Here is a 25,895-nt window from a genome sequence, read left to right as displayed (position 1 = left end):
TTTTATACTTCGATACTTTCTCTTTTATTTTATTCACCACAAAAACAAAAACAACAAAAAAGCAACATATTTTGAGTATTCTTTTCACCGGAACTCATCCCTCGAAGCGAATGTATCGGCATTTTGTACTCCTCAATGATTTTGAACGAGTCACTCGGGAGTATCGATTGGTCGATGTCACAGGAATGATCAATGCCATGGCCATTTTTCATCCCCAATCTTCGCAATTGACCTTGCGCTTTCGCCAGGTGTCACTGCAAAGATTTGACATCCTCATTATGGACGGGCTGGACAACAATTCGATGGTTCTTTTGGACATGACCGATGTACGTCTTAAAACTGCATATTTGACCGATAAACTCATTTCAAAATCGCTTGCTCCGTCTGCACATCTTTTCAAAGACCGACAAGCTGTCCAAAACGAACAGAATACAACCATCGACAAAAGCCCCCATATTAACAATCATGGATGACACAGAGGGCAGCTCAAGCTCGCCGTCTTGGTCTCTAGATGCTGACCAAATTAAATACACTTACACAGACTTTGCGTGTGGGGCTGATATAGACACGAACACCACTGGCTTGGAGTGGAATCAAGACTGGCTCGAGGGGACTTCATTAAACTTCGAATCATCGCAGACCACTTCGAATGCCAGTGGAGATAGCTTACAATATCAACTAGGGACTAACTTCAGTGGAGAATGTTATAACAGTGGCGTTTATGCTGCAAACGAGGTAGACGTGCTGCCTGTACCAAACTGGAATAATTCGAACGAGACATTGGACTTAGCAAATTTGGACGTTCTTGATAACCTCTTGTCCATATCGCCTATGGATATGGACGAAATCATTACAAATTCACTGTCATCACTCGATTATTCCATTGGCCCAATTTCTCAGACCACTAGTACCGAACTTCTCGCCAACGATACTTATTGCGATCCATTTCCAGCAACTTTTAACCATACGGAGGCCCAACAAGCTTATGAGTCTTATCCTATCGACTGGGCCACACATCCACCGATGCTAGACAACACCATCTGGGATCCAATGCAACCCTCGCCATATATGAGTTCGTCTACTGGAGTTCATCTCCCTTTGATATCTTCCGCCACACGATCACCCATTTCAAGCAGCTCTGAAATTATGTCTTCTCCCACGCACTATTCCAATACCGATACCAACACTTCCATCTCAAAATCCCGATCCAATTCCAACTCAACTACACCCTCAAGTGATCGCTCCACATCCAATTCACCACCAAGTACCCAGAATGAATACACGTGCATAATTTGCTCCAAAACATTTTCTAAGCGATTCGAATTCAAGTATGTCCTTTCATTACCATATCCTCTTCAAATATTGCATATCCATTCCTCTCCCTCCAAATACTCACTAACTACTCCACCAGTAAACACAAACCCCTCCACACCCTTCCCCACGCTTGCACCATCTGTCCGCACCGCACAGCCCGACGCAGAGACATGACGCGCCATATCGCCGCCAAGCACAAGGACGTCGGTCCCTCGGGCCCCAAGTCGGTGTCAAAACCTATTTGTCCTGTGGGGAATTGCAAACAGGGGTTTGCGAGATCGGATCATTTGCTTAGACACTTGAGGAGAAAACATCCTGGATATGAGTTGAGATCTTGAGGTTTCCGTTTCATTTCTATTTTCATTTTCGTTTACTGAGGATTGATTTAGCATGGCGTTAAAATTGTCTTTGGGATAAAAGTAAACAAATAAAATCATTTAAAAACTTAAAAACTTATCTGCATGGTTTGATATCACTAATCATTCGGCGCATGCGTGTCACATACCTCTGCTGAACCCTAATCCTCAAAAATTTGAGAGAATAAAACATTATTCATATTCATGTAAAGTCGTAATTAACAAGCACCTATCCAATATTATACATTCAAATCCCCAACATAACCCCCAACCCCAACGCAGCCGGCATCGCAAAATTCGTAATTTGGGCCTGAAATCTTTCTGCTCCTCCTTTGCTCGTACTCGTCGCCGTCGGACTCGCCGTCCTACTACTACTCACCCCAATACTCATATCAATATCTTTCATCTGCAACCCCACCGGCTCACTCGCATGAACGGTCTCGGATCCAAATTGTATCAGTCCGAGATACATATCATTCGTAATATTTCCAATCGAGACCAATTCTTTGACAAGCTCAAAAACATCCGCGTTGATCGATTCCTGATATACGGTTGGAACCCACGAGAACACAGCTTGTTTTTGACCTTGTTGATTGCGTCCGGTGAATAGTTGATAAGTTACGCCAGATAAATTGTACTCCGGAGCGCCGGTAGGAGGATCGTAGTATCCGATGGGCCAGACGCCACCCCAGACGGATTGCCAGATCATGACTTCGTGTGTTGCCTGGGATGCGTTGGTTGAGGAGACGTTGTTCATATCGAGGAACATGTCGAGGGCAATATCAGCTTTGCAGGCGATTGCGTTGAGGGCGCTGGTCATGTCTGAGGCAGTGGGGGAAGCGACGGGGAAGACGGACCAGCTGCCGCTGAGGTGGAACGACTCGACGTTGCTCACTGTCGTGGGGAGTTGGATGGATTCATAGCCGACGTTGGGGTAGGCGTGGACCTGAGGTATGTTAGGTTTGAAGTTCTCAAAGTGGCGACGACGTTAGATGGGGTGAGGGACATACATATTCGATATTCTTTTCCCAAATCCAGGTCGCATTGAAACTTGCGCCATTAGTATCTGCCAGAAGAACCTATAGGAAACCAAAATCAATATCAAATCCTTGCGACATTCAATCGCAAACGTCGGATTAGAGATCATAAACATACAGTCATATTTTGACTTCCACTCCCATCATCACCCCATTTATTCGACCCATATAAATAGTCTCCCGAATCCGTCAACGCACCACCATATTGTTCATTCAAATCCTGATACTGCGATGACTTCGCACTTACAATCCTCGACTGTAATGACAGACACCAAAACCACAATCCCCATAAGGGAATACTCTGACGTTTAAACATGTGAAAAGAATAACGATAACAAGTTGTGGAGTTGTACGGGGGGAACTGCATATCAAATGTATTTATTCCAAAAGACCAACCTCGTGAGGTCCATATTTTCAAGTGGATCGATACGAGGTTGTTCGACCGTACACGCAATTTTGTTTGCTATCGCCAACATCATCTTCCTTGAAAATATCGATTTCCGAAATTGAAGGTGGGCCGCAAGCATCAAGGGTTGTGTTTTGGAATTCTGGGAAAAAATGCCAAGTTGAGGGATCATTTCTCCATGATGTTCTATGATGCATTTAAGCTTAGTTTACGAGCCAAGAGAATACATAAGCAGAAGAATCTTCGAAATAAGATTCTTTGAATACGCATTGGGTTGAGGGTTTTCTCTTCTTGGTTGATAAAGCCGTTAATCTCTACTTCGTGTTAATGTCAATCAATGTAAAAATAGATTTCAAACTAGTATTGCCCTGAGCACTTCGGATGCTCGGGACTCAACGGCCACTAATGTATCGATAAGCCCAGTTTGGTCCCACCTTTTGCTCAGGGGTAAAGTCGGTAGATGTCATTCGCACGTGAGACAGGAAAGATTTGTCTTTGGCACGTGCACGGATCTATGCATCATTGCTTCAAACGTTTTGAGACTGTGTAGGTTTTTCTCGAGATCGAACAATATTTAGATCAATTGTAAACCTTTCCACTCTGAAGAAAACCTCACGAACCCGTACACCGCTTGTTTGGTGTTCTAGTACTTGAATCGATAGGTTGCACGGATGTGACTCCAAGGTCTTACACCAAAGAAGAGGCGCTTTAAGCATGGCATGCTTCAACATCTTTTTCAGGAAATTCTGTACAACCAGGGAATTTGATCCAACATTATTCCTTGAAATGTTAAGACGTGCAACTACCTGTTCGAGGTAATCCCTCATCCCATAATACACAAGCGTGTCTAGAAGAGTTTCGATTACCAATCTACAACCGAGTCGGAGACAGCCAGAACATTACTCCATAGCAATCATGAATAGTGCTTAGCTGCAATTGCTGAATCGGAATAATTCACTCTCCAAGCGTTGAGGTAGATTGGCTTGATTTGAGACGATAGGCAAGGTCTTGGGGTGTTGACACTGGGGGGAGTTGACTAGAATCTGAGATATCAGATTCTTCACCGTTGGATAAATCCTCGTCAAGAGGTTCGTTGGCGGAAGGTTCGCCGTAGTAAGATTCTGCACAGGATTCATCATCACCTCCACCAGAAAATAAATCGACGATATCAGAACGAACAATAAAACCGGCGAGATCCTCTGCAGTATGCCCGTACTCGTCTTGTTGAGAAGTATCAGCACCAGCAGAAAGCAGTGCCCACACAGCTTCCTTGTTTCCTAGACAGCAGGCCAGATGCAAGTAGGTCTGTCTGTGACTGAGATGAGCTTCGATATTTACGTGCGAGATAAGTAAAGCATACATGGCTCGCAAATTCTTAGATCGAATGGCGATGACAAGTGGCGTGAGATACTGGTGATTACGAATTTCTAAATCGGGATGATGTGCTAACAATAATCGTAGCTTCCCAAAATCTGCTGAGTCGTGGCTGCCTGATAGTAAATGTGGATGTGAATGTGCCTTTTCGTCTATGGCTAAGGATCCACCGCTATCCGCTAAAGTTTTGTTTATGGGCACGTTTTCTGTTTTAGCTAATGAAAATGCGTATTCGAATGATTCTACAGCAGGTAAATCACTGTCTTGAACCTTTTCCAAAAATGGAAAGGAGCTAGGAATGTCTTTCGTGATGGAAGATTTACCTCTTCTATTCAGCCCGTCCCTCGATGTGCCGTTATCGCAATTTTCTTCCTCATTAGTTGTGGTGTAAGCTTCGTGCTCACCCACCACAGACGAACGATCACAACTGCCTCCTTCGTCACTGCCTGCTTCCTCAAGCATAAAAATGGAATAAATCTGATGTCCATCTTTAGAGACCAGGCCGAATAGCTCCCTCAGATAATCTACCGTGCAATAACGAGCCAATATATCTTGCAGCAATTGTATATGGCTGTTCAAGTCCTTCGCCAATTGTCTGAAAATATATTCGACTTTGTTGGCCGAGTTTGCTGCGGCGAGCAACCTTTCAAGCAGACTGGGGTTCTTCTCACACGCACCTGAAATACCCCCCGCTCGCCATATTTTGACGAACGACAACATTTCATCCGAGTCAGATTTTGAACAGGATACTAGTAGCTCTATTAGGGTGATGTTTAGATCGTTTGACATAGTCAAATCGGCCTGACATTCTAAAACGGCTTTCAAGATGAATGTATGTGCACTTTCCCAACGGTACTCTGAACCCACATCTTCCCAGAATTCATGAAGAATCGTGTTCCCTAATGTGTTTTTCCAGTTGAAATCCAGCAAAATATTGTTGCCCCACAATCTAAAGATAAAGTGAAACACTGCCTCATATGTTAGAAATTCTACAGAGTGAAATGCCTCTGAGACTATCTTTTCAAGATAGTGTGATGGATTCACTCTTGAAGTTTGGATGAACTCCAATATTGAGGCGCTCATTTTCGTTAACCAATGCGCAGTAGGCTTGACCGTGTGTAATCTGAATTAGCTATATCATCATAAATAATTGCAAGAAATAACGGCAATATACCCGGCGCGAAATATGCGAAATTCGTTCGTGCTGCCCATGTTAGAAATTCGACGAACAAGCTAGCATCATTATAAGGTAATTCTTCCTCTGTGTATCTTCCTAGAAGAGTGTGTTGTAGAAATGCAGAAAGACTCTCAACGGAAAAAGTCGGATTCTTATCAAATATGGCTCGGAATAGTTCGTCATCCGACTCGGTATTATAATATCTGAACGTTTCTGAGTATCGATAGAGGAGTTTTATGACATCGATATTGTCGAGAGCTGCACCGGCCATGATCAAATGTTTGATAACCTTGTTCCTTGAATTCCATCTCCAATCTTCAGAATCTCCAAGTGAGTTCCAAGCTAATGTATCTATGTCCTCATATATTGCAAAATTGCATAGTATCGCACACTTAAGTGGACTTCCAACAACGCTTGGCGCATTTAAATCATCTCCACGATCGATGAGTGCGGTGCAGATATCAGGCAAAGCAATCATAGCAGCCCAGTGAAGGGCAGAAGGTCTTGATGACCCCATCACGCAGTTCAGGTGGTCTGCCGGTAAAGGATCATCTAAATCTAAATTGAACAACGTAGTGCCGTCACAACAAGATAACATTGTGCGATGATAGTAGCCAAACGTCCACAATCTGTAACTGCTTCTCGTTTCATCAAAAAGAAGTAAAACATCATTCGAAATTTCGCTCCATGTACTCTGGCGTACATGAACAAGCCAAAATCTGAGAACATATTTCATGAACGAGTAGTTTTCCTCGAATTTCTTCCAGGATTTATTGAAATCGGTCGCCTCAGAATCAGATTTCATAACAGGTAGCAGCTTCCCGTCATATTCCGAAAGGCTCAAGAAGTCACAACATATTCTCATAATCTCGACATGATCCCCAGAAAGTCTGTATTGTGAAATACCTGGACCACATTCTTCAGAAAGGCCCAGGAGGTATTCTTTCACTGTGAAGTGTGCAAGCTCTAGCTCATCCGATTGAGACTTTTGGCGTATGAGACTACTACACCAGTTGAGGAGTTCCTCCAATGTAGTCATGTTTTCCCTCTCGAAAGTCTCGTCACCAGGTCTTACTGCAAGTGCTTGGAGCAGTTGTGTTATCGTTAGCGGCTTTTCGGCGTATACCACCCAAAGGAGTGTGTGTCTGACAAGGGTTTGATTCTCTTTACTGCTTCGATTGACCCTGTCAAGAATACGTTGGTATGATTTGGGCAGATCTGGGGGTAATTTGCGTAAGGCTTCACGGCGATCTCGATCCGTACTGCATTCGCAAAGGTAGTCCATTTGACATGCAACCCACCGAAACCTAGATATGATCAGCTTCAAATATAGGCTATCTGGAGTAAAGAAACATACATGCCATCAGCGCCTTCTGTAAGTACTTTGACAATGTGGTCCTTTAGGTTATGATCTCTGATACGGAGCTTGCCGATTTTCGTTCGCTTCTCTATCTCGGAATGCACATAAAGTCGCAAGTCACCACTTTTTGCCGCAATGGAAACACAGGGATAATTTTCCAATACCATTCGGATATCCACCTCATGGCGACTCGCTAAGAGGATTTTAATTGTTCCTGATGGCTTGTTCAATGATTTCAACAGTCTTGTGGCCTCTGCGCGATCTTCAGCAATCTCATCTAGGCCATCTACAACGATACTAGTAGTGGAGAAATTCCTTGATAATTCGACGATAAATTCGCAAAGATCTTCAGTGGTGGCTGAGCCTTGAGTGTTTTCCGTCATGTGGTGCTTCTCGCAGAAAGCTTCCAGTTGCGTAAAAGCATGTTCATGCTGAAGAATCAGTTGTCGCGCCAAAGCCCCCAGAATGGTCCGTGGATCGTGAGTCTGAGTGTCCTTGTAATCACAATAGAACATTGCAAGTCCTTTTTCAAAGTGTCAGTCCAAAACCTTATTTCAGAGTGTCCTAATATATGTTTTCCATACCATGAGATGAATCCTGGGTTTGTTCAATCTCCCTTATAACAGATGCCCTATTCGCAATTTTTATTAATTCATTTTGGATCTAGTTTTGACCTCAAAATGGATTTGACTTACATCAGAATCGTTTTCCCGGCTCCGGCTATGATTGTCAGAACTCATCTGGTACAGTGAAAGCTGGATTATGAACAAACGTATTCCATGTATCCATAACTTTGAATTGTCTGTAGACGCCCAGTCCTTGAAGTCCTTGCTCTCGGTAAACCAGACGCCCGTTCCAGGTTGTCTCAGTCTAATATTCGAATTTTGCCATTTCATGACATCGATAGTACCTAGAAGATTGAGCTTCTTCCTTAATTCCTCGTCTTCATCATAATCAGCACAAACAAAAGGATGTTTTATTAGACCAAGAACTCACCCGCAGCCAATCTTTGCCGTTCTATTCGGGAAGTCTCTATCCTGTCGTTTATGGCAGTGACGCCTTTGATCAGTTGTTCTTGGTTGGCAAGTATCTCAATCAAGGTAGACCTACGCAAGTCAGTCAAGCAAAAGACGACAATGTGGATGTGCATCACATTTGTTGAGTGTTTAGAGCCATATTCATGGTAAGTTTGTGACTCTGAACCTCTTCCAACAACTCTGAAGTTACCGCCTTCTTAAATGGCCACTTCAACTTCTGAGACGTCGATTTTACTTCCGGTATAGCTTTCTGCAGTTGGTCTGTCATTTTCTCCAGGGTTACTTGACAAGATATAAACGCTTTATCTTGCTGGAGTTATGCCCTAAGGTATCTTGCGCTTCCAGTGCCTGTGCCACATTTTCAAGACTGTGAAGCACGCCAGAAAGACTGTTGACTTCTTTGACGAGATTTTGGACAGATCTTTCAGCATCTTTGACATCTCTGATATATTTGTAACCCAGCCGAACAACAGTATCAGCCAGTGATACCAAACCAGCAATACTCGAGGCGATACCAAGAGCCTCGGCCATCTTGCTACTTCCTGGTGGAACTTATGAGAAATTGGAATCAAGAATATAAAAAATAGATGAGAATTAGGATACTGATACACAATTGCATCGAACAAGCATCGAAGTAAGCATACGGCTCAACACGCAGAGTCATCGATGCTCTTATAAACTCATTCTATGGCGTAGACGTCCTTGCGAATTTGCTTCGCCTCATAATACTGGCTTGATAATTTCTTCTTTGATACTTTATTGCAGGATACAGCCTTGCCGTGCATGATGTCGTGTTGAGGGTTTGGAGTGACCAAGATCCGATTGGACCTAAAGATTGGAAAGTGAAGAGTGTGGGAGCTGTGCAAAATGGAAGACCAATGATAATGATATGACAAGTCAGCATAGCATCCTAGAGATATGGCTCTTCATCCAATGATGAACGATAAGGCACCTACCAAGTTGAGCATGAGTATCACAGAAAATCGCCTTGCTTACTGCCTATCAGTCCAGACGTAGTATACTTTTGTCGCGATCCCATGCTAAAGATTATAGATTACCGCCACGCAGATATACTCATAACATAGACAACAAGGGATTCATTTTGAAGTACAGCTCAAAGTTGAAAAAGGTATCCATTCATTATTCATAATATCAGCAATCGCATATCTCTCCTTCCCATTTTCCAAACACCAGTACAAGTCCAAATCCACGTAAACAATCTCTCATCACCATATGGTATTCCAAAATCCTCCCTTTCCATCCCTAGCAGATCAGGAAAACGTCGTCATCCACCCTTCATCGATTCCCCGTAATCTCAATCGTCTCCTAGCGCCTCACATAACAGTGCAAGGAATAGGAATGCAACAGCATTCATATCCATCACACTCCAAACACTTGGTCTTTCCAGTTGTACTGGTACCTTTCACGATATCGGAGATGGTAGATGAGGCTGCGGAGCCAGGACCGTTGCGGTTGACGAGGCCGGTGGAGGTTGAGGTGCACATTTTGAGTTGTTTTGTTTGATTTAGATGTAGATTGAGGATGAGGTTGGATTTGTGTGGTTTGAGGTCTGCAGTGGAAATGTTTGTTAGTTATGTATTTATGATGACGATACAAGCTTGATAAGGTGAATGTCTTAGAATGTGACGGCTGTGGCGTCATATTTGTGGTACCAGCCAACATCACAACCTTATCATAGCTATTCGGGGAGTATCTTAACTTACCTCAAAGTTGTGATTGATAGCTGTTGATAAAATTTCTGAATGGGATTTGAATTTTGAATGTATTTCTTGCGTTTGAAAAGGGAAGGCCAAGGAGTGAAGTGAATGATGATATATATAATTCTAGACGTGGCTTAATACAAAGAAAGTCAATGGTTAGGCATGAATCTTGGAAGCTTGGAACGCGCCTAGTAATTGGCTCATCGTCATTTTGGACGATGTAATAGTGGGGGCGCAATTAGCGGACAATCATTATAACTTTCCTTGCAGACAAGTGAACCTTGGTTAAGTTTCTGGTTTCAGGGGGTTGGTTTATCAATTCCAGATTGCTATGTAGCATTAAAAACATCCTTGTACCCGAGCATTTATTCAGTTGTCTCGTCCGACTAGGTCTCAAGAGCTGCCAAGTGGCTGTGAATTCCTACCTCCGTGCTGGTCTACCTTCTTTCTTCTTATTGGGACGAACAGGGGAGCTTAGGTTCAACCAAGATACCAAGCCATCTAACAATTGAGATCAACTCGTCGGTACCAGAAGCGGTTCTAGCCCGTGAGGCTATGGTGGCTAAGCCTTACCATTGTAGAATTTATATGTCGGTCTTTCACAGATGATATTTCGAGGGAATTGACAACGCCCCAGTAGACGCGTCTTATCCGATAATCTTTTGTTTCGGAACAGTGCAGCAACATCTTGACGCGTGGCACTAGCAGATGGCTGTGTTCTATCCCGGGCTTCTGGAATCGTCTGGACAATCACCTTTCAGCCAAATTCCAGGTCCAATTGCTCCCAAATGTCTTTCCCATCGTCCTCTATTACGTTCTCATGTTCTTGACTGCTGGCATTCGCCTCGTCTCCTAGTTTGATCTCGAAAAAACCTTCTAGCATTCCTTCAACCTTCTCCTTCATTTTCATGATGCCCTCAGTCTCCGCTCTGGATTTGTCTAATTGGTCCTGCATCATTGCAATCAATGATTCTCGTGCTTGGAATGGTCGATATTCGTTCAGCAGATGATGGAAATTGGCGAATATAGTATGCAAATCCCCTATCTTTTCGTGGCTCTATCAATGTCTCAATTAGCATAGTTTTTGGCGAGAAAGAGAGACGGCGTCGCATACCTGTTCTGGATGAATACTCATTGTACCAACCAATTCTAAGAAGTTCAATAGTAATGACTTTGCGAATCGTTTGAGAATCAATTTGCGATCCTCATGCTTTCCGTTTCCTGTTGGTGTGGTAGGTGGTGTATATATTTGCTCAATGCCCTCTTCAAGAGGAGGAAGCTCATTTTTAATCTACCATAATGTATTAGTGCCTCTCATTTTCAATTTGACAGGTCCATACTTAGTAGGGTTCAACATACTTGTCGGGTTTGTCCAAATGTTCTGTAAACTCCAGTCGCTGGTGGTTCTGGAGGTTGCAGAAATCGCAAGTCGGCGGGAACGTCATGAATACGAGGAGGAAGCTTGTAGGATAAATTGTCGGCGCCCTTGTAGTTTGGGAACTTTTCCGCGCGTAGCTTTTCTATCCGTTCAAGATTATCAATAGTAAATTGCTTCCAAAATAATGGTGGACCGGGGGAAACCTGTGCTATCAAGTTTGGCTGCTGCTGTTGTTGTTCCGCCATGATCAATTTTGGTAGAGGTTATCTTTCCATGGAATTGAGATAATTGGCTAAATCTGTGATAAATCAAGCTCTCCCAATGTTGTGGAGTTCTCGAAAGTTGAATGCTTTTATTTCAAAAACAATGGTAGATGGATGGACTTGGTAGACAATCATTGATTAGATAGTAGCTAATAACCGAAGATCCTCCGGTGTCAGACAAGGCTGAGGAAAGTGGGTCGCGTGCCTTTCAAGGTACATCTTCTTACGAACTGCTGCCCAGTCCATAACTCGAAACCAAACATTCAAGCACCATCATTCCTTTTGATTTTTATTGATATATACTCCTTCAATGAGAAGAACCTGACTTTTACCGCTGCGCTGTGTCGCAAGAATGTCTCGAATCGGACGGAATAATGGAGGATTGACTTCAAAGCCCGGTTGGATTGGTGCAGTAGCACGTTTCTGGGAGGTAAAGCTATTCAAGCATATTAATTAATTTGTATTTCCAACCTCCTAACACTTCTATTCTAGAAAAGCTATGCGCCAGATTATGTTGGCTTTGTATTGCTGTTGACGGCATACATTTTGGTAATTCCCCTGGTCCATTTTCCCCTTGTTATATACATACAAGTTCTAATCAACCCCCTTTATTCAGATCGAATTTCTTCAAGAGCCATTCCATCGCATGTTTTTCATCAACAACATCAATATTCAATATCCGCATGCTTTGGTGGAGAGAGTACCCGTTGGATGGAATTTGATATATGCAGGAGTTATTCCATGCATAACCTTGGCCGTTTGGCTTGGAATTTCGAGAGCGAACCTTCACAAATGCCATGTCACTATGTTGGGATTCTTTATAGGACTGGTTCTCACGTCGTTCATTACCGATGTTATCAAAAATGCTGTTGGGAGACCTCGACCCGATCTTATCTCTCGCTGCAAGCCTACGCCTGAAACACCAGAAAACAAGTTGGTAACCATTCATGTATGCTCGGAGAAAGATCACCATACATTACATGATGGATGGAGAAGTTTTCCCTCCGGGCACTCTTCCTTTGCATTTGCTGGACTTGGATATCTCGCATTTTTCTTCGCTGGACAAACACATGTGTTTAGGCCTAGAACTGATCTTGGGAGAGTACTCTTAGCCCTCGCTCCATTGCTTGGGGCTGCCATGATTGCGATTAGTCGATGTGAAGATTACCGGCAAGTTGCGCTGTCATTAATATTCGATGACAAGTACTAACGCTATTATAGTCATGATGTGTATGATGTAACATGTGGATCTATTCTTGGCATTTCCCTAGCATATTTCTCATATAGAAGGTATTTTCCAAGGCTACATTCCTCCAAATGTCACGAGCCTTACCCGTCGCGAGAAACTGCCTTCAACCAAGGGTTTGGAAAGATCAAGAACGATGAAGAGACAGAAGTGGGCAGGGCTAGAGAGTTCGATGTATCTGACAACGAGAGTGATTCATCCTAATTTTTTTATATAAAGAAAACTGGCATCATAAGCCCATTGTATAAGTCAAATCTCGTTCCCATGTTTTGAGTCTCTCAGTCACTTTAAATTCATTCAAAATTTACCGCATTTGGGAAAAATGACTTACTTTACCTCTCTTTGTGTGTTTGGAAATTTTCTTCGAGAAATCTCATGAAACCTTTGTGACTATTATGACGGTAATTTTCCTTTGTTCATATACCTTAACTCCACAGAAAACCACACATTGCTTTGCTATGTCTGTTCAATTTCTATTTCATATCACTCATACTATTTTTGTCTTTTGTATATCACTTCTTACGAGACCGAGACACCGGGGGAAGGATCATTTTTTCTATTTTGTGTTGATTATATAAAAACCGAGCGCTGGGGATTTTGGTTCCAGTTGTGCTAGTATTCTCTATACGCATAGCTCTGAGCTTGGAACAACATGGCCGACGCACATCCTCCCATCAGGTATGGCCGATTAGTGCATCTAGCCGGGCTGCTAAAATTTGGGCGAATTGAGGTCAAAACTGCTTCTCAGTGGCTGCAAAAGCATTCTTTGTTGCTATTAGCTTTTGGAGCATCCACATTATATCGAACATGGCTCACTACGCCACTGAATGGCTTGTTGCGGTGGATAGGCGGGATTTATTGTTATTATCAAGCCTACTGGCTGGTAAATATTTACACGTTCAAAGATATACAAAAATGTAATTCAATTTTGGAAAACGTAAAAGGTTGGGAACCGGGGTATGATTTTTGGGAGATGCGTAACGATCAATGGTGGCTTTATATGTCTTGCCTAGGAAATGACGCTGGCTGGTCGAAAAGATTGTGGGATAATGTCGTGAGCAGCTCCGATACCGACTTACCTGTTGTCACTAACAGTCAAAGGACGCGATTTACGAATCAATCAATAGAGTTTCTGATATTTTCATGCCGGATTGGCGTACGGACCAACGGGTGTTAGCATATACGGTTGTTAGTAGATGATCACTACCCCGAAACCCATATGAATATTGTCTAACGGGGTGTCTACAGCCAATAAATGTAGTTTTTGTGGGTTTGTATGGACTAATTGTATGTGATAATGTTCATCCTTCCTTCTTCTTACTGAAACTCACAATGTTGTAAAGGTTAGAGAAGGTTTGTCTGAGTGGATGTGGTATCCAACGATTCTTGCCACAAACGCATTCATAAACCACCTGATATACGGCACCCTCCTTATATATCTTGGCCACATTGTACCCGGCCTTCTTCCATTGGCCGTCTGGCATGGGTTTCAATTTGGCGTCCCGGCTTTCTTAATATTCTACAGACTAGAATGGATACCTATACGTGTTGCATCAATGATCTTCGTCCGTCAGAGAACTTTGGCCGCTGCTGGACGTAATTTGGAAGACATTCAGAATCAGCAAGATGAAGAAGAGGTAGCTCTTATTATGTGGTGGAGAGGAGCTTTTTTCCGTCGTGTGCGTCTCGAAATTGCTATAATGATTGTTCGATATTCGACTACATTGAATTCACTTCCGAATGCTTGTCGATCTCTTTGGGCCTTTTGCAAAAGTGGATGGGGTTTGAGGAAGCGAGTCGCTGATCTTGAACAGCGATTAAGTAACGCTATAGAGGGCCGAAACGGTTGGAGGAGAAAGTTTCTGCAGATGCTGAGGTTCCGTAATGAATGCATAGCGCTTCATCACCATTTTGAAGTTCAAACTGAGAGACGGGTGTCATATGATGAACTGGTGGCAAAATTCAACGCATTACGTCAAGCCTCGAGTGCCTTGATATTAGCGGGGGGTCCAGCTAGAGCGACGGAAAAGTTGATTGGAGTGGCTATTCACACAAGGGATTTGCACCGTAAACAGATCCAAACTCTTGTTTCTTCGTTTATAGAAGCTGGTGCTGAGATGGCCATACTCAAAGATAAAGTCAAAACGTTGGAAGAGGATCTCAAAGCTGTCAACAGTGGTAGGGCAACAATGTTATGGCGAGAGACGGTTCAAGAGAATCTGGAATTGAGGAGGCAGGCACAGGAAGAGATTTTGGAACGAGATGTGACAATTAAACGTTTGAGGGACAATCGAGATGAAAGTGCTGTTACATCACTAAGTTTGGATTCTACAGGACAACAAATCTTGCGAAAACTGCAAGAGAGGTTGATCAGTGCGGAGATCAACCTCGCCCATGCCGAAATGATAGTTGAGAAATCAAAGTTTGATAGAGTCAAACATGAAGAAGAGATAGAACAAATCAAAAAGGATGCATTATATGGGGAGTCTGAGCGGTTGGGGGAGTTGTACACGGATGCAGTCATCCAGGCCGTTGAGCTGACCGAAGAGCTCAAGAGGTTTGAATTTTCTACAGATCCGGAACATGATATCGAGGCTGTTCAAAGTCACTGTAATCAAGAAAAAGAAAAATTGCAGCGCGAGATTGCGACTAAGAACCTGCAGATATCTACATTCAAGGCACAAATTGACCATGCGATAGGCTCTATGAACTGGGCTGATGATAGGTTTCAGCCTCTGGACAAGTATTTTGGCTTCATCCCTGGCGCAAAAGGGGAGATCCGACGCTTGTCAGCCGCCCTGGAGAAGGTTCATTTCCAAAATATAGTACCTCAAGCACCTGCAAGGGTAGATCAAATGCGTTACCTAAAAAATTTGACTACTAACAGGAATCGTTTATTAGATGAGAGGCAAAGTCTTCGGGTGATTCTAGCCGAACTATCGCAGAATAAAACTCAAAGTGAAACGGAACTTGCAAGATTAAGAGATAGAGTGGCTCGGAGGAATACACAAGTGACGAATTTGAAGACACGAAATAGAGAGCTGCAGCTTCAACTAAGAGAAGCAGAAGCGGCAGCACCACCAGTAGAAGAAGCGCTGAATATCTCTGGTATAGCGGCTCCCGTTGTGGTAGTCTATGCAAGAAACCTTATAGCCTTGAGGAGAGAAATGCGAAAAAGGGGTAGAGAGGTATCAGACTTACCAGATATTCCGGGAGCTAATGGCATTCCACGTGTAGAAGGAGAGCCTATAGAAATCTCTCAATTAAGGGTTTTCAACGAGCTAAAAGACATGTTTCAAGATCTATCAAGATCGGTAAGAGAGAGTGATCCTCCATGGCTAGGAGCGACAGATGACTGGGTGGATGATAATACAGACAGTCCTGAGAATATGAATGCGCGCAGGCTTAATCGGATATTAAAATTGAAAGACCTTTGGGATTATATCGGAACATTACACTACGACACCATTCTTTTCGTCCGCGAAATCTGCCAAAAATTTGGGATAGAACATGGTGTTGAACTACCGGAAAGACCCCAGTCTCCGTCGCCCCTACCTTCCCCAACTCCATCTCCGCCGCCTCCTCGTTCGAGGGATAGAGATCTATTCCCAGCGCTATTCACACAATATGAGGTATTTGATATTGAAAGATGGAATGTGTTTCCACATGATCAAGAAAATGTTACTCCTGCTTTTAGTGTCAAAGCAGCGTTGCAACGATCTATCCAGGAACAATTACCGGATCATGACGCAAACAATCTTGAACCCATTGAATTTGAGCGTCACTTAGCAAATACACTAGGTAGAAACATCAACTTTCTGATCGACCCAATTCATGAACGCGACGTAGCTGAGGTTCTATATAAAATCAGTAATTCATTTGTTCTGAAGACTGTTACACAATTTCCTCGATGGAATGGTGGCTTCAGATATCTATCCCGGGAAATTCTGTATCCGGATACCTTGGAAGTGACTCCACCAAGAACGGTCGTTGTATTGTATTTATCGGATAACATTTGGCAAGGTATGAGCTTAAAGCCAACCGAGTCTGATCATGAGTCTGACAGCGGATCTGATGTTCAAGCCCCTCCACCAGAGCCACGCTTACCTGCGCTGATGGAATTCGATTTGACAGATTGGAAATTAAACTATGCGGTCAGGAGGTGGACAATTCCTGGACAGGCTGTTCTACGTGAAGGTCTAACTTCGATAAGTGCAGTGGCAAATTCCTTGCACTGGCAGTATCCAGGCATTCTTTGGAATGAGATAAGGGCAAATGAGGCGTATGAGGCTCTCTTTGCCAAATTTCAGAGAGTTCATCCACACCATGAGGAAGATTACTTCGCGGAGCATATTCAAGTGGTGTTAGATGGTATACTCAGAAATGGAGGTAACAGACCACATTATAGGCTCGCAGCCATTACTTCGCACGAGGTAGCTGCTGGAGATAACAAATTTTTTGTGAGTATTTATGGGGGCGATTCAGAGAGTCCTTTGCTTTATGTAGCTTACCAACCGCGAATTGGATGGATGGGTATGCGGAAAAGGCGTGCTGGTGATTCTGATGGCTTCCTTGGGGATTTAGAGTGGGGTGTCTCAGTCCAGCAGCTACAAGCCGAAGAGATACAAGCCGAAGAGCTACCTGCTGAGAGGCTACCTGTTGGGAGTCTACCAATCGACCCTATTGTGATTGATGATCCAGTCGAGGCAGCATCAATACTACCAGCTGTCATTTTGCCCAGGATTGAGAATTATGGCAGAAATTCTATCAAAGCCCCATTTGACAGAGCTGGATGGACTTTTGATGTCGATCTAGAACATTTCAACGAAGGCTTGAGACGTGGTGTTAATCGAGAACCCTGGATTCATAATTGCGCCCAACGAGCATTGTATTATTCAATCCGCCATCAACATCCCAACTATTTGCGAGGTAATCTCACTCCACAATCAGTAATGCAAGCGTTCGATGATGTTTTTCCCCGACACGGAGATTCTTGGAAAGATGAAGAAGTCGCTAGAATACTCAGAGGATATCCGACACTAGGGGGATATGAACTTGCGATTGTCAATTGTATGGCTTGTAACGATGATACTATGCTTACTTTATCTTGGTCCCAACCAGAGGGATATAATCCTGCAAGTGACAACTTATTGTTTGTTGGGTCAGTTCTTGATCGACGAATAGGATTTTGTCAGGGTGAAGATGTTAGACACCATTGGATGGGTATGAAATATCGGGATGGCGAAGCAGTGCCAAATCCTCGGTTGTTCAGACCTCAACCAGCCGTCCCTCCTTCCAGGCCCCCAAAATCAAAATTCGTGTCTCTACTAAATGCAGCGACAAGTAGTCAAGGGCCAAAGAAAACCCCTGTGTCCCAGAGTAGCGCATCGTCTTGGTCTAATTTCGATACTTCGAAAAGCTTTGTATCCCAGTCTGGTAAGAAATGGGTTCCGCCGTCCACTCCACCCACGAATCTTCCTATAACCATGATACCCTCTGTTCAAACTGGCAAACAGTTTGGTACTGTCGTGCAAAAACCAAGTCAGCCACCACCACCAAACTTCAAATCCGCTTCATCTTCCTTCAAATTGCAATATTGGCCACCACTTAGTATGGCTACACAGCAACAGCAACAACGACCAGGTTTAAATCCCCATACATTGGCTGTTCCTTTCGGTGAACTGTTTGTTCATCCAGCCCCGCTACAACAACAGCCGCCACAGCCGCAGCGGCAGCCGCAAGGTCAAAATACACAGGGACAAGTAGGTCTTAGTATGAATATCGCTAGTAGGAACGAACAAATGGAACTTGCGCGCAAACTTCAAGCGGAACAGAGTCGTGGAGGTAAACATTCAAAGAAGGATAAAGAGTCGAAGAGAGTACATGGAATGGACAAGGAAACAGGGATGGGTAGGGGGAAGAAAGGAGGTAGAGGAAAAGGAAGAGGAAGAGGGAGGGGAAGAGGAAGAGGGGAGGATGGAGGAAACAGACAGAAAGAAGATGATAGTGGGGCCGGGGGAGGAGGCGGTGGAAGCTCGGGCGCTGCTGGTAATGACTGGGAAGATGAAATTTGATATTGAATAAGTAATTATCAGCCATGGCTAAGTACGTGATCGAGTGGTCTCGACTCCCACATAATTCTGATAATTCATATACATAACGATTCTTGTTTCTCAGGACTGCAGGAAAGAAGAGACAGGAAACATGATCGGTGTGGGGCATGGATATTTGGGTCATCTCTTCCGTCAAGAATGTAGGTGGTCAGATTGAACATCTAGTTGAATGTTCTTAATTTCTCGTTAATTTATAGCTTTCAGTTCAACACCAGTGGTCGCAATTAATGGATGAAATCATTTTCAGTGCTTGCCATCAGCTTTGTGTTTCTCTTGAATTAAGCATTTGAAGGCAATAAGCAGGAGATGCATGCCACTTAAACCTTTCAGCATGATTGATTGCTATCGTTTTGAGTAAATTAAATGCTATAGGTTCTCACAAACAAAATTTGAATGACTTCGCCCACATACAACCATTTTGCTTGCCAATTTATTCCAATTGACTCAGACATTATAAATATCTCCAGGACTAAACCCCACAAGTCTTTCAGAAGCATCACTAGGCCTGAATTTTTCCTCTTTCCCAGCAAGCTCGGATCCCTTCGCCTTATTCTGTACCTCTACAAACTCAAAGCCCTCTGCGCCTGTCCTTGATGTCTCTGGGAGCAAATCATATATAGCTCTAGAGTATTGTGGATCGATATTCCAAAGCTGGGCAAGATAGCCTACTTTGATAACTTTTGAGTCGACAAAGCGCAACAAATTTGCTGTATTCTGATGCAAGTGATCTCTTTGCGTCTCTGTCATTACTCGAGTGTATAGTTCTCTCGCTTGATCATAATCCGAAAGCTTACCCTCGTGGTGGTAATGACTCTTGCGAGATACAACATTGTCGGCTACAGCATAAGGAGCCTCGGCCACATCGGGACGGAATTTGTGCTTAAAGGAATTGGGTACGTATTGAGGATTTCCTGCATGGTTTGCATCGACACGCAGCGGCCCGTCAAAATTGAGTGAACTGTATGAACTTGCCATGAACGGACAGTTAACGGGAACTTGATGAAGATTCACTCCGATGCGATGATACTGTGCGTCGCGATAGAAAAACATGCGGAACTGCAAGAGTGGATCAGGACTATCTTCAATGCCGGGTACCATGCTTCCAGGTGAGAATGCGGCTTGTTCAACATCACGGTGAAAGTTTTCTGGATTCTTGTTCAAGACTAGCTTTCCGAACTCGTGCATCTGTGTCCCAAATTAGCAAGTTTCAACTAGAATTCGTTCATTGGGTCAACTAACCGGGAATTTGTCTCTTGGCCATACTTTGGTGACATCAAATGGATCGAAACCAAGAATATTTGCGTCGGCCTCCTCTGGTTGCATAATTTGTACATTTGCTGTCCATTCTACTTCTTCTCCCTTTTCTAAAAAGTCCCAAAGATCACGTTTGGAGTAATCAGGATCGACCCCACTAAGTTTGATGGCTTCTTCTGCCGTGAATTGCTTCTGTCCATGTTTGGCAATGAAATGATACTTGATGTAAACAAATTTCCCTTCCTTGTTCACCCACTTGAATGTATGGCAGCCATATCCATGATTAAAACGCCATCCTTGTGGAGTTCCATGATCACTGAAGAACATCATGCCGGCATGATTTGCCTCCGGAGTCAAAGCCAAAAGATCAAAAAGAGAGTTATAATCAAGTAAGAAATTCTTGGGATTGCGACTTTGAGATCGAATGACATCTGGTCCTTGTATGGGATCTCGACAGAAAAAGACGGGCTATTTGAAGGTTAGAAAGGATGTTTTTTTCGGCGGCTTGAAGAACATACGAAGTTGAGTCCAACGATATCATAGTTTCCCTCTCCGGTATAGAATTTGATTGCAAAACCACGTGGATTACGTGCCAAGTCAGGAAACTCACGTCCAAGGGTGACAGTGGAGAAGCGCATGAAGACTGGTGTCTTTACGCCCTTACCACTCAGAAAGTTTGCCTTTTGGAAATTAGTATGATGGTATCTGAATAAGGCATAGTCAGGTTTACCTTTGTCAAGTCCGAGACATCTGCTGTAGTCTCAAAGTAACCAAAAGCCCCACTACCACAAGGATGGACCATTCCTGTTTCTTCGTCAACATATGCTCCACAAGTTACTTGTAGTATGTGAGGACTCACTCTCAAGATTCTTGCTTCGATTGAAGTGTTGCTGTTTTTGAAACAAGAAAACATCACTGGCCAAAGGCAAACCCCCTACCGTCTTACTGTGTGCAGGGTCTGGAAACGGGATACCTTCATTGTTGGTAAAGTAAGGACCATTGTCTTCACGCATACCTCCACTCTGTACGCCTGATACTTTGGAGATGATTGCTGCAGGACCATCATTGGCGTTGTTAAAGAGGGAGCCACGCTGAAGGGGACGAGGGTCACCACCTGCGCTACCAATTGCAGATTGGATTGCTTGAAGAGGATGGACGTTTTGAGCCATTGCGTCCATTAATTGAGTTTCTAATAATTCGATTGGAATTTCGAGCTCTCCGTTAAAACTCCTTATGTTAAAAAGAGTAAGAAGTGGTTAAGCTGCCTCATTATGGGGAATCATCTGGTTTTAAACTACCATCCTCCTTCCAATGATGTCCTCACATCAAAATGACGTGTCGGATTGAATCAGAACTCTGTTGTATCCTAACTTATCTGACGTATCTGAGTTATGATTAACGTCACAACTGCAAGCCAAATATTTTTCCCTATAGTTACAGTGTAAAGCTACCCCGCACAAAGTACCCTTTGATCGGAGGAAATTCTCCGGACAAAATGCTCCTATTGGAGCATCATTCTTTTTCGTCTTGGTGCTGCATTCCGGTAGATCGTGATATAGTCGGCCATTGGTAAACTAAGCATCTATGGAGCATTTTGTGCTATCATAGTTGATACCAACAAATTGATCTGTGAACCCAATCAAAATTGTTACATATGTTTAAAAATATCTCCCCGCAATTATGACATGTTCATTCATCCGGGAGAAGAATGAATTACTAGTGGGGGGCGAATTGCTTAATACCGGGGACGGTCATGTGATTGTTAGTCTTTCTTTCAATCTGACCAATAGTCGACGATCGATAAATAAGCCTCTTGACTCCTGGGAAAGCCAGTCTCGCCAGTGTCCCTGGAAAGCGAATAGAAATCAGTCTTACCTAACTCAAGAGCTTTGAATTTGATATGGATATTCACGTCAGAGGATCCTACATCTTTGTAATATCTCAATAATACTAAAATGATAAAATTGTCTCGAAACTATTGAATTAACATTAATACTTAACCGGAGAGTCCTCGCTAACAATTACTACCATGTACTCAATGCATCTTTTCGTCACCAAAAATCTAGAACTCATGATTGTCGGACTCTAGTCCGAGTATCGTGACCTGGTATTATACGCAGTTTAGGGACAAATGTATGTTTACAGAGAAGGATGTTCACTGAAAGGAGCTCACATTAATATATCATAGCTAGATATTCTAAGGTCAAGGCACCATCATATTAGGTGTGGAAAAAGAGTGATCAAGGAGAATGATTGTACAGAAAGCAAACATCAAATTAGTTTAAGTCCGAAATTTCATTCGAACAACGATGAGAGATAAAAGAACCTAATGTTTCCGGCATTACTGAGATATGTGTTCTTGAAACATGCACCAGTAACCACTCGAAGGTTCTCTTAAGCCAGAATATATCGAAACCTGAGCCTCGTCCCCCAAAGCGAAAGTATCTGATATTCCCTTGACTTGGCCGTTTTTCCCTTTCAAATAATAGACTTCGTTCTTGTTCGTTTGCCAAATCTATTCATTTCACTACCTCTTATTTTATCGTTCTTTTTGACGCTTGAACTCACTGCATCTCCATCATTTGTGTCGGAGTTCTGAACCGGCAAGCTTGCCATTACGACAAGAAACAGAACAGTCTTTTCGAGTGAGAACTCCGCATCGATAGCCAAGAACTTCGAATCACGCCAGATGCCAGTACTGGGAAGCTTCTCAAGAAGTACCGATTTTAGTTCTAGATCGCAGGTGGCATATTTGGTCTTAGAAAGCATTATTTGATGGCTCAGGAGGATATCGATGAATTGCCGTATTGTTTGAGTTTTTGGGTCGAAAGTCTCTTCACAGAAGGTGTCGCGCACATTGGAACCAAATAAGGGGTGTTGTGCCTGGTCCATTGCAATCGATTTATCCCAGCTTCCCGCTGTATCACCAGCTTGAATAAGCTCGACAATTGCAGCGCGTTGTATATCATTTATGGCTGAGTTAAGAATAGAGATCGCATATCCTTTTCTTTTAAGTAGCTTTGGTATATTCTCCATTGCATATCTGAGCCAGTTTCTGCTGGTACTGCTACTATTGTCTCAGTGTCGTCCGAGGGATCCCAGTGCGTTTGCTGCTGCCATAGCCATTACGACCGAGTTTTCGAAGAAGGGGTAGTTGGTGCCATTGAAAACTACGACTGGACCCCACTTTGTCGAAACCGTAGTTTCTTTCTCTGATTGTTCCGAAGCCATCGAAATGGTTGTCTCAAGATATTGTGATATTGATGATCAGGTTCTTATTGCTGGGCCATTGGAGTCTGTGGCGACGTGTTGATATCGTGAAAGAAGTTGAGGTGTAGAGTTTGAGGCCACTGTAATTTCTTGATAAAAGTGTAGAAATTGCGCGTGAAGTGAGTGCATTTGTCATCATAAATTCACTATTTCTGAGAGAACAACTTGACAAATCACTTGACTTTAATATACTATTCATTAACTGGAAAGCTTGAATATCCTAGCATTGCTATCACAAATTGAAAGAATCCGCGCCACAGAAAACACGCTCGGGGAAAATTTCCTATGGGAAGCGTCAACTCATATATTTGATGAGGATCTTTATATCTATTTGCTTTGGGGCCAATTCAACCTAAAAAAACAATTCATTCTATTATTGTTACTATACAAAGTGTTTATACACGCGAAATACTCCTTGGCCTTGTACAGAACACCGATTGGTTCATTTAAACAATATACGTGAGCGTGCCTTGAAGCTTCTCACATCAAATAATAACTATATTTATCATGCAACAGAGCGACCTGAGGGTGTTGGTGGTACAGGATGCATGAGTTTATCTTTGATATGAGATAGAGCTTCTCTGACGCCTAGATGATGTCCATGATCGGAATGACTACTTTCCTCTTGTGTGTTTCTCTTCCCATAATAGCTAGCTTCAGACTCAGAATTACGTCGACGGCGGAGATTGGAATTAACTGAATTAGTTGAAGGGTGATAAGAGCCCTGTGAATTAGAATCTTTGCGATAATATGTATTACTTGGTTGCGAAGATATAGATTGACGTCTATCAGTTGTAGAACTTGATATTGGTACTGGGAATGGCTCAGCAGTCTGTAGTGGAAGAGGTTGACCGTTTGTCATAGTCGGAACGATTTGAGGATATTGAGGTACAGCCACTACCTGGGGAGCATTTACAGGCGGAGTATGTGTAGATGACTCCATGTACTCACCTACTCTAGGCTCATACATAGCTGGATCTGTTGTTTTGTTGGATAGTGGATAATTTTCAAAAGAATCATTTCTTTCACGGGGGCGTGTATGATCATAATAGTGCTGTCCTCTATGCCATGAACTTCTCCGGGGTGTTAAGCGGGGGCGTCTAGGATTTCGGTGATGATACTGCTGACGATGACGATGATGATGATGATGATGCGGATGTTCTGAAAGTACGCCTATAATCTTAAGGGTAGGTTTCGACTCGAAATCTACTATCTGAATGTTCTCACCAGGCTGTACTCTCAGTATCGTCAAGTTGCTTGGTAACCCTCTATCTTGCACAGGCAGTTTCCTCTCAGCTTCTTGGATGGTTCTGAAAACTCCAGATGCATGAGCAGCTGTCAGTAAGTTAGTGACATATTACATAATTGTGAAGTGAGCCATTTCACCTACGAATGATTGGTTGGAACAGTAAATTTTTCTTATGACCTCCATGTAACATTTGTAAGAGACGTAATGATGCTTTTGAAGCAGTCCAATTGCCATGCTTGTTGCTTACATACATTTGCTGTAGACGATTCAGCACTCTGTTATTGTTATTTGTTGGCATAATCTCCCAAAGAAAGAAACTTTGGGAATGATGGCGAAGATTGACATCTCTAAATCTCACTGTTCTGTTGGTGTAATGTCTTGGATTTATTGTACCCCAGCGTCCAACCCAGGGATCTTTTGAGCCGGATATATAGGCACTAACTTTCTACTAAATTGTTAGCAATTACAACGTGGAATAAAATGGATGAGAAATTGATTACAGTATTGTTATTTCCTAAAGGACGTATAGGTATATCTCTCGTTTCTCTCGTTTTTCTCGTTTGGAAAATGATATACAATGTGTTTGGTTTCAAAACCCGTAGTGAAGTCATGGTGTTGGTTGAATGAATTGATCGTCCAACTCTGATTCTCTCAAAGATTATTGAAAAGGTATGATTGCACTATATTGAGAATAAAACTATTAGAGATGGGCATCTTCTCCATTATAATTTATTGACCAAAGAAATGACGTTATGCTTGAAGACAGGATTGGTAGGCTATGGTCTGGTGTGTTTTCAAACTGGATTTACGAACAGCCTTGTTCGTAGGAGAAAAAATAGGCCGGAATTGACCACTGGCAAAGCCCTTCAACAATCGTGTTGTTTCATTCCAATTTGGAGAATTAGATGGTTATATGGTTTTCATAATCGAAGATAATTCAAGGATTTACTTTTGTAATCGTACTGTTGGTTGATTTATCATAGAATTATTAGGTCGATCAACTTTCGCCTCTTTTTTCTCCTAAGTAGAGAAGCCTTAGTGACGTAGAAAGGACAAATGGTTCAGGAAAGGGCCTCACAGCCTCCGAACGACCAAATTTACAAGCGCTTACCATCAAATCCAACAAGCAGATTGAAGGTGGTTTAGTAGCCATTGCTGCGACCAGAATCTAGACTGTAGATAAGCGAGCGACTGTAAGAGGTCGGCCGGAACTATACCATTGGTTTGGAATAGCCATATCAGGGAGAAAGATGAGTTGATACTTGCTGAATTGACATATAGTATCTGGAGGTTTGAAAAAGCATCCAATTTGTAAATTCGCGTGCTTTTATACTCGAGTT

The 25,895-nt window shown here is 42.9% G+C and overlaps 10 protein-coding genes across 10 annotated transcripts; 3 read left to right on the top strand and 7 right to left on the bottom strand.

Moving 5' to 3' along the window:
• Window positions 1-465: 465 nt before the first annotated feature.
• On the top strand, window positions 466-1,770 carry EAE97_006743 (uncharacterized protein; the record flags this gene model as incomplete). The annotated part of the gene is made up of 2 exons (XM_038877256.1): window positions 466-1,328; window positions 1,412-1,770. The coding sequence occupies 2 exons, from the start codon at window positions 466-468 to the stop codon at window positions 1,650-1,652; spliced, it is 1,104 nt and encodes a 367-aa protein (XP_038732188.1). The 3' UTR covers window positions 1,653-1,770.
• Window positions 1,771-1,917: 147 nt separating this feature from the next.
• EAE97_006742 (uncharacterized protein) lies at window positions 1,918-3,023 on the bottom strand (the record flags this gene model as incomplete). Its single annotated transcript, XM_038877255.1, has 3 exons — window positions 1,918-2,616; window positions 2,681-2,749; window positions 2,826-3,023. The coding sequence occupies 3 exons, from the start codon at window positions 3,021-3,023 to the stop codon at window positions 1,918-1,920; spliced, it is 966 nt and encodes a 321-aa protein (XP_038732187.1).
• Window positions 3,024-5,575: 2,552 nt separating this feature from the next.
• EAE97_006741 (uncharacterized protein) lies at window positions 5,576-8,174 on the bottom strand (the record flags this gene model as incomplete). Its single annotated transcript, XM_038877254.1, has 6 exons — window positions 5,576-6,971; window positions 7,022-7,547; window positions 7,609-7,655; window positions 7,720-7,744; window positions 7,797-7,967; window positions 8,021-8,174. The coding sequence occupies 6 exons, from the start codon at window positions 8,172-8,174 to the stop codon at window positions 5,576-5,578; spliced, it is 2,319 nt and encodes a 772-aa protein (XP_038732186.1).
• Window positions 8,175-8,340: 166 nt separating this feature from the next.
• Window positions 8,341-8,592, bottom strand: EAE97_006740 (uncharacterized protein; the record flags this gene model as incomplete). Its single annotated transcript, XM_038877253.1, has 1 exon — window positions 8,341-8,592. The coding sequence occupies one exon, from the start codon at window positions 8,590-8,592 to the stop codon at window positions 8,341-8,343; it is 252 nt and encodes an 83-aa protein (XP_038732185.1).
• Window positions 8,593-9,941: 1,349 nt separating this feature from the next.
• EAE97_006739 (uncharacterized protein) lies at window positions 9,942-11,405 on the bottom strand (the record flags this gene model as incomplete). The annotated part of the gene is made up of 3 exons (XM_038877252.1): window positions 9,942-10,839; window positions 10,897-11,073; window positions 11,142-11,405. 3 exons carry the CDS (start codon window positions 11,403-11,405, stop codon window positions 10,540-10,542), a joined length of 741 nt encoding a protein of 246 aa, XP_038732184.1. The 3' UTR covers window positions 9,942-10,539.
• Window positions 11,406-11,775: 370 nt separating this feature from the next.
• On the top strand, window positions 11,776-12,873 carry EAE97_006738 (uncharacterized protein; the record flags this gene model as incomplete). The annotated part of the gene is made up of 4 exons (XM_038877251.1): window positions 11,776-11,853; window positions 11,916-11,972; window positions 12,040-12,593; window positions 12,645-12,873. The coding sequence occupies 4 exons, from the start codon at window positions 11,776-11,778 to the stop codon at window positions 12,871-12,873; spliced, it is 918 nt and encodes a 305-aa protein (XP_038732183.1).
• A 448-nt stretch (window positions 12,874-13,321) lies between these two features.
• EAE97_006737 (uncharacterized protein) lies at window positions 13,322-18,743 on the top strand (the record flags this gene model as incomplete). Its single annotated transcript, XM_038877250.1, has 4 exons — window positions 13,322-13,723; window positions 13,771-13,857; window positions 13,918-13,956; window positions 14,013-18,743. The coding sequence occupies 4 exons, from the start codon at window positions 13,322-13,324 to the stop codon at window positions 18,741-18,743; spliced, it is 5,259 nt and encodes a 1,752-aa protein (XP_038732182.1).
• Window positions 18,744-19,226: 483 nt separating this feature from the next.
• On the bottom strand, window positions 19,227-21,205 carry EAE97_006736 (uncharacterized protein; the record flags this gene model as incomplete). Its single annotated transcript, XM_038877249.1, has 5 exons — window positions 19,227-19,967; window positions 20,022-20,504; window positions 20,555-20,716; window positions 20,767-20,840; window positions 20,896-21,205. The coding sequence occupies 5 exons, from the start codon at window positions 21,203-21,205 to the stop codon at window positions 19,227-19,229; spliced, it is 1,770 nt and encodes a 589-aa protein (XP_038732181.1).
• A 1,309-nt stretch (window positions 21,206-22,514) lies between these two features.
• Window positions 22,515-23,072, bottom strand: EAE97_006735 (uncharacterized protein; the record flags this gene model as incomplete). The annotated part of the gene is made up of 1 exon (XM_038877248.1): window positions 22,515-23,072. One exon carries the CDS (start codon window positions 23,070-23,072, stop codon window positions 22,515-22,517), a length of 558 nt encoding a protein of 185 aa, XP_038732180.1.
• Window positions 23,073-23,656: 584 nt separating this feature from the next.
• Window positions 23,657-25,739, bottom strand: EAE97_006734 (uncharacterized protein). The gene is made up of 5 exons (XM_038877247.1): window positions 25,667-25,739; window positions 25,505-25,575; window positions 25,056-25,235; window positions 24,697-25,000; window positions 23,657-24,641 (listed from the first exon to the last, which is right to left on the bottom strand). Exons 3-5 carry the CDS (start codon window positions 25,164-25,166, stop codon window positions 23,812-23,814), a joined length of 1,245 nt encoding a protein of 414 aa, XP_038732179.1. The 5' UTR covers window positions 25,167-25,235; window positions 25,505-25,575; window positions 25,667-25,739; the 3' UTR covers window positions 23,657-23,811.
• Between the last annotated feature and the right edge of the window lie 156 nt (window positions 25,740-25,895).

The sequence above is a fragment of the Botrytis byssoidea genome, assembly GCF_014898295.1.
Source record: "Botrytis byssoidea strain MUCL 94 chromosome Unknown BBYS_012, whole genome shotgun sequence".
NCBI lineage: Eukaryota > Fungi > Ascomycota > Leotiomycetes > Helotiales > Sclerotiniaceae > Botrytis > Botrytis byssoidea.
The sequence above is the reverse complement of the archived record's forward strand: the minus strand, read 5'-3'. Positions and strand labels throughout refer to the sequence as shown.

Bases quoted from the DNA above. Each gene is read 5' to 3' on its own strand.
- EAE97_006734 (XM_038877247.1), bottom strand. From the start codon at position 25,166: ATGACTTCACTACGGGTTTTGAAACCAAACACATTGTATATCATTTTC. The intron at 25,001-25,055 runs GTAATCAATTTC...ACAATTTAGTAG, and splicing joins CTTTAGGAAATAACAATACT to AAAGTTAGTGCCTATATATC. The intron at 24,642-24,696 runs GTAGGTGAAATG...ACTTACTGACAG, and splicing joins ACTGTTCCAACCAATCATTC to CTGCTCATGCATCTGGAGTT.